The sequence below is a fragment of the Frankliniella occidentalis genome, unplaced genomic scaffold (assembly GCF_000697945.3).
Source record: "Frankliniella occidentalis isolate FOCC.00 unplaced genomic scaffold, Focc_3.1 Scaffold2274, whole genome shotgun sequence".
NCBI lineage: Eukaryota > Metazoa > Arthropoda > Insecta > Thysanoptera > Thripidae > Frankliniella > Frankliniella occidentalis.
In genome coordinates this window covers 1-6,412 of record NW_026269360.1, presented here as the reverse complement: position 1 = coordinate 6,412, position 6,412 = coordinate 1, and the positions used below count along the sequence as shown (strand labels likewise).

Here is a 6,412-nt window from a genome sequence, read left to right as displayed (position 1 = left end):
GGGGGGAGTGCGTGCCGTAAAGGTGCCATCACTCCGATAGTCATTAACGTTGGCCCTTCCTTTCTTTCACCTGCAGCGCCAGCCGGTCCGGCGAAGGTCTCATGATCCGCAACGTTTCGGTGCGAGACATGCGCTGGCCCACGTCCCTCGGCGCCCACGGTTCCGACGCCATGCATACCGACCCCGACTACTCGTGCGCCTACGTCGTCATCTACACCATGAACGGCGCGGAGGGCCACGGCCTCACCTTCACCCTCGGCAGGGGCACTGAAATCGGTAAGCGTGGCGGAGGCAGCCTGACGAACTAACAGAACACGAACAATTAAATGTCCCACTTGTGTCTCACTCCATCTCCACCCCCTTCTCTCCGCAGTTGTACAGGCCGTGCACACCCTGTCGAGCCTCGTGATCGGCAAGGACGCCGCCGACATCTTCAACAACTTCGGCAGCTTCTGGAGGAAGCTCACAAGCGAGACTCAGCTCCGATGGGTGAGATGGAGAGGCATCGCCACGGACGTTGCGTTGCACGCCTTGCATTAGTACTGTACAATCTGGGTGCACGTTTGCAGCACGGTTGTAGCACATTTGCGGCAAACCCCTCACTGCCCACGCCGCCGGTGGGGATGGGACGTGTCGGACCAGGGAGGTGAAACGACTCGCTTTTATTTGTGCAGATCGGCCCGGAGAAGGGAGTGATGCACCTCGCCACCGCCGCCCTCGTCAACGCGCTCTGGGACCTGTGGGCTCGCGTGCAGCACAAGCCCCTCTGGAAGCTCATCGCCGACATGGAGCCCGAGCAGCTCGTCAACTGCATCGACTTCAGATACATGTGAGTGTAGGCGACCTCCACGTGTACACCATCCCGCCTTCTACCCAGTCTGAAAGCCAAACTGACTCTGGACCGGTGGACTCTTTGTCCTCACAGCACGGACGTCATTACGCCCCAGGAGGCCATCAAGATCCTCAAGGAGCGCCAGCCCAACCGCGAGAAGATGGAGCGCGAGGTGCTGACCAAAGGGTACCCCGCCTACACCACACAGGTACCTTGAATCTGCCGGCCAGCATGCGTCCCCATGCCATGGGGCCCATGGTCCTCCAGGACCGCATCATCACGTTCTCATTCATGCGTTCCTCCCTCGCTCTCTCCCAGGTGGGCTGGCTGGGCTACTCCAACGAGACCGTGACCCAGCTGTGTCACAAGTACCTGTCCGAGGGCTTCACCGCCTTTAAGCTCAAGGTCGGACAGGACCTGTCGGACGACAAGCGGCGCTGCAAGCTCGTCAGACAGATCATCGGCGACGACAAGCTGCTGGTGAGCGTCTCTGATTTCTGATTGTGCGCGCAGCGGTAGGCGCCAGCTAGGCGTCGGCTAGGCGTTAGCTAGGCGTTAGCTAGGCGCCAGCTAGGCGCAATTACGCCTCAGTTTGATGGGCTGGCCGCGCTGAGCCGCGCTGCTGCACCAAGTACGTCATGTGCACAACTACTGTGCCCAACTTTACCTGACCTTGCTCTTTGCCGCCTCGCCCCCCCCCCCCCTTTTCCCCGGCCCTGAGTGGGATTTTCGCGCCACCGTGGTTTTATCTGTTGGTGTGTTGCCTGCAACTGAGGCGGTGTGGGAGGGCAGGGCGAGATACTAGCGGCTTATCAGCCTGCTTGGTGCGCGGGTCCAGAAAAACCATTCCCCTCAAAAACTTTAACAAATAAAAAACTTTAACAAATAATAATCTGAAACGTCGTCATGTGACAATGAAGGTCAGATATGGCTCTAACCCGTGTAAACTCACCATGCGTGGTGCTTCCAGATGGTGGACGCCAACCAGAACTGGGACGTACAGGAGGCCATCGCGTGGATGAAGGAGCTGGCGCCCTTCAAGCCCCTGTGGATCGAGGAGCCCACCTCCCCAGACGACGTCCTCGGCCACCTCGCCATCTCCAAGGCATTGGCCCCCCTGGGCATCGGCGTGGCTACCGGCGAGATGTGCTGCAACCGCGTGCTGTTCAAGCAGTTCCTGCAGTCCGGCGCCATGCAGTTCTGCCAGATCGACTCTGCGCGTATCGGCGGCGTCAACGAGATCCTGGCCGTGTACCTCATGGCGTACAAGCTCGGAGGTAAACCACCCCGCAGTCGTGCAAAGCCAGAGCCAAACAAGCAGATTTTCTTATCAGATGATAATTCGAACCGTTCCTTTCCCTCGCCGGCTTGCAGTGAAGGTCTGCCCGCATGCTGGCGGCGTCGGCCTGTGCGAGATGGTGCAGCACCTGCAGCTGTTCGACTACATCTGCCTGTCCCAGAGCAGTGAGGGACGCTTCATCGAGTACGTCGACCAGCAGCACGAGCACTTCGTCCACCCCGTGGTCGTCCGCAACAGTCATTACATGACACCCAAGGTAGAGTATCCAGGCCGTGGCGGTATGGCGCATGCTCGGCGCCGCCGATGCTAAAGTGCTTCTTCCCTCCGGTCCCCAGGCACCCGGCTACAGCACGGAGCTAGAGCGCGAGGCCGCGGAGGGCTACGAGTGGCCCATCGGCTCCGAGTGGCAGAAGCTGTTCGCCAGCGGCAAGTTTGTCGACCCGCGACACGCCACCACGCTGCCCCCCACCAAGCACTAGTCGGCAGCCCTATCCCCGCCCGCCCCTCCAGGCTCCCCTGGAAATCTATGGCTGTGAAGAGTCGTCCTGATGCCGTCCGGCTGAACTGAGTCCTGTGTCGATAGGTGGCGCTTTTGGTCAATGTAAATCTGTACATATACGTTCACACACAAAGAAAAGAAATCACTGCCGCACGCCGCCCACTTCTACGAAAAGACTAGAAGTTCTATTGTAAGTTTTCGTCCTTCATTTTTTTTTAGACCACTACAAGTTACAATAAAAAGACCCATTTCAACTTTTTTTTAAAAAGAAAGATGGAGTTTTTAATTTCCTTTTCAAAGAAGAGAGCATAGCATAACTACAATACTAACATCAGTCTTGATCGACCATTAATCGACAATAATTCTTGAACAAATATTAAAATTGAAGCAAAATCAAATAAATAGTAATAAATATGCGTACTGTCGGGCTTGTAGCCACGTACAACATGGCGCCCGACCACACTAGTCTGCGGCCATAAACTTGCGCAGGTGTCGGTTGACGGCCGCGGGGTCGTCAAGGTGCGCGAAATGGTTGGCGTCTCGGACAATGACGACGCTCACGTTGGGGAACTGCTTGCGAGTCCGAAAGGCGGTAGAGTGCTCGACGTACGCGTCGCGGCCGCCGAGCAACACCAGCACGCTGGGCGCAGGGGCGGCGTCGGCTGTCCCATCCGGAGCACCCGACCCCGTGGGGGAAGGCGGCGTCGTGGAGTCTGCGGCGCTGTGCAAGCGAGAGGCGAGTGAACACACGCACAACGCACCCTGCCTCTCGTTCAAAAAGATAGTGGTTCTCCTACTTGAAATTGTTTTGCTGTACGTCCTCCGTCTCTTCGTCCTCCTTGGCGACGCTCTCGCCCGTCTTGGGTTCTTTCTCATCCGGAGTGATTCCTTCGTCGACGGCGACGTCATCGGCAAGGGCGGCGCAGCGGTGCGGGCGCCAGCGCCGCGGCAGCCCCCAGCCCGCGGCCCGGTAGTAGTTGAGCGGGCCCGTCAGCGCCCCGGACTTCCCGAAGGTGTACTTGTAGGCCTCCAGGTCCTGGTCCGTGACCGTCGGAGAGTGGCGGCGTCCTCGCCGTAGGGCGGCCGACAGACAGGCCAGGTCATCGCAACGTAGGACGAGCTCGGGCACCCAAGGCACTTGGAACAGGAAGAAGTACCTGATCGAGGAAATCAAAACTGTACCAAAGCCGAAGCAACTGCCAACTACTTTTAAGACACCGCATACCGCCCCCTGTGGAGGACAGTTCGTACGCACCACGACCTCTTCAGCTGCTTCCTGTTGAGAGCCAACGCCCGCTGGAACACGTAGGGGTGGGGGGCACCGATGCTCGCCAGCCTCTCGACGCGCTCCGGGTACCTCTCCAGGAACATCCAGGCGACGGCGGCACCCCAGCCGTGGCCCACTAGCGAGGCGCGCGGCCGCTCTGTGTCAGATAGAACTTTTCTTATCGCCAAAGGTTATTGAACGGGGAAAGGTAGGAACGTTCCCGACTTCATTTAATGCCCTCATTAAATGAACGTCGCACGAGGAGCGCCTGCCACGCGCTGGGTAGGCAAGCCCGCCACGCAGCTGTGCAGAGACGGCGGCCCGCCCGGCAGAGCGCCCAAGCGCGGGAGCAACGTCGGGCAAGAGAACGTTTGTCGCTCGAACTTTACCTCACGCCACAAGCAGTTATACACTGTAGCACATTGCAACTTCAAAAGGGGGCGAGGCCTGTCAGCCACCTGGTATGCACTACGTACCAAAGGCATCGAGCAGCTCCCGCACGTCGTCCACCAGGATGTCTGCTCTGTAGGAGGAGGTCCCCGAAGGCTTGTCCGAATCGCCGTACCCTCGCATGTCCACGGCTACGACCCTGCGATGCGAAGCCGGCGATAATGAAAGGAGTCAGACACTTTCACCGAGTCACTTGAGCACCTTTGCACTCGAGTCTGACGTCTAAACATTTTCAATACTGTACCAGTAGTCTTTGGCGAACTCCTGTAGCTGGTGTTTCCAAGAGTACCAAAACTCGGGGAAACCGTGGAGGAAGAGCATTAAGGGGCGATTCGTGTCTCCATTGTGAACGTAGTGGAGCTTGATGCCCTGGAAGCCAAAGGATGTTGGGAAAGAGTCATACGGAGGGCAAAGGCCGGGGGGGCGGGCGGGGGGGGGGGGGCAAAGAGCCCAGGGATCTGCAGAAGGTGCACAGAGGCCGGCTGGCGAAAACAGCCTCGTCACTCTCGCAAAGAGTGCCGCCCCGCGACAGGCGCGACGCGGACCATCAAACTGCCCGAACGGCTGAAGGAAGGGGAGAAACGAGGAGAAAGCATAGCGGTGTCACCGGGGGCCGCCTGTGGGCCAGCCTCGAAGCCTCGACGGCCATGCTCATAGCGAATTGCCCGGCGCCCAGAATGGAGTCTTGGCCCGGGGGGCCCGGGGCGAAGTTGTACAGTTCATCGCGAGCAATTAACACACGGGTCCCTTACATCCCCTACCCTCAGGCCGCATCGGGTACGAACCGTACGAACCATACGAACACAGCCAACGTCGCAAAGCCAGTGGTCCCGGTGACATCGCCCATCGCCCGTCTCTGCCGTATCCACAGGGACGCTTACTGGGAGCAGAAGTAGGCGTCGTGCAAAAGTGCATGCGGGCTCGTCGGGAGGAAAAATTGTCCAGGAGGGAGAAACAAAATTTTCCGATACCGGGAATCGAACCCGAGCCTCCTGGGTGAGAGCCAGGTATCCTAGCCACTAGACCATATCGGATGGTGGGGGACAATGAGCGCGGCGCGGTACGGTTGGCGCTGAACCTTCGTCGGCGGACGCGAGCCGAACGTGCTTTCGGCTATAGCCGAAGTACAGACTCGGCGGCCACCCGAAGCCGGAAGCGGCGCGGCCCGCTCCGCGCGGCTGTTCAAACGCGTGCGCCAGCGAGACCAGGCGGGAAGTGGCTTACCTTGGCCAGGGTGACGTACTCGTGTTGGCCCAGAGTGGTGTCCAGGAGGGCCTCGGGCGGCTGGTCGCGGGGCTTGGGCCGCCAGAAGCCGCTGCGGGGACTCCACACGAAGCGCAGCAGAAGCGTGAGGACGAAGAACAGGGCGAGCGGGGCGGCCAACGACCACACGACGGCGGCTGTGGCCAGCCGGAGCGCGAGCTGCCGCCACGTCAAGTCCGTCCAGGCCATGGCGAGGGGCTCCAGGTGAGAGGCGTACGGCCCGGGTGGTGGTCTCCACCGCACTGGCGGAGACGCTGGACCACAGCATCAACGGCACCTGCCATCGGGAGCGCCGCACCGTTCCCCTCCACTACCCCATCTTCATCTGCCCCGCGGGCATGCGGCCCGTGACAATGCGGAGTGCAGTCGCGGCCCCGGTGCGGCCCGGGCCCCCCGGCTCGACCAGACCATTCACTCGCATTCCCCACTGTCATCGCAAGGGCCCCGGCCCGGCCGCGGTCCGGCCGCGGGGGCTGCTCGAGGCGCTGGAGGGGCCCGAAGGACCCGTTAGACGTCCTGCAAATGCATCACCACGGAGCACGAGCCAGGTGTTTTGTTGACGCTGCCCTGTAGGTGTCCTGATTCACAATTAGACAGGGCTAGAGCAAGGGGCCCGCAGATGTAGCAGCTAGGCAGTGAGGTCAATAGCCCGAACAGGACGTGGACAGAGGTACACTACACAGTGAACACCCTCTCAACTGAAACTGGGCAGCTGGGGTTTAACATTCAAGGAAACATTCAGTAAAATCTTGAGGAATAATATATTTATTTAAAACATCAATTACTGATGCAACAATAAGA

At 59.7% G+C, this 6,412-nt stretch overlaps 2 protein-coding genes and 1 non-coding gene across 3 annotated transcripts; 1 reads left to right on the top strand and 2 right to left on the bottom strand.

The window, feature by feature from the left end:
* The first annotated feature begins 41 nt into the window (after nt 1–41).
* Nucleotides 42–2,899, top strand: LOC113208026 (mitochondrial enolase superfamily member 1). The gene is made up of 8 exons (XM_052276256.1): nt 42–276; nt 374–489; nt 675–829; nt 926–1,040; nt 1,151–1,312; nt 1,803–2,109; nt 2,207–2,388; nt 2,468–2,899. The coding sequence occupies exons 1-8, from the start codon at nt 102–104 to the stop codon at nt 2,609–2,611; spliced, it is 1,356 nt and encodes a 451-aa protein (XP_052132216.1). The 5' UTR covers nt 42–101; the 3' UTR covers nt 2,612–2,899.
* On the bottom strand, nt 2,880–6,355 carry LOC113208016 (epoxide hydrolase 4-like). Its single transcript, XM_026424849.2, has 6 exons — nt 5,573–6,355; nt 4,593–4,717; nt 4,375–4,487; nt 3,887–4,055; nt 3,429–3,788; nt 2,880–3,352 (listed from the first exon to the last, which is right to left on the bottom strand). Exons 1-6 carry the CDS (start codon nt 5,798–5,800, stop codon nt 3,094–3,096), a joined length of 1,254 nt encoding a protein of 417 aa, XP_026280634.1. The 5' UTR covers nt 5,801–6,355; the 3' UTR covers nt 2,880–3,093.
* Trnae-cuc (transfer RNA glutamic acid (anticodon CUC)) lies at nt 5,311–5,382 on the bottom strand. The gene has a single exon. It is a non-coding gene; the product is annotated as a tRNA-Glu (tRNA).
* Nucleotides 6,356–6,412: the final 57 nt, after the last annotated feature.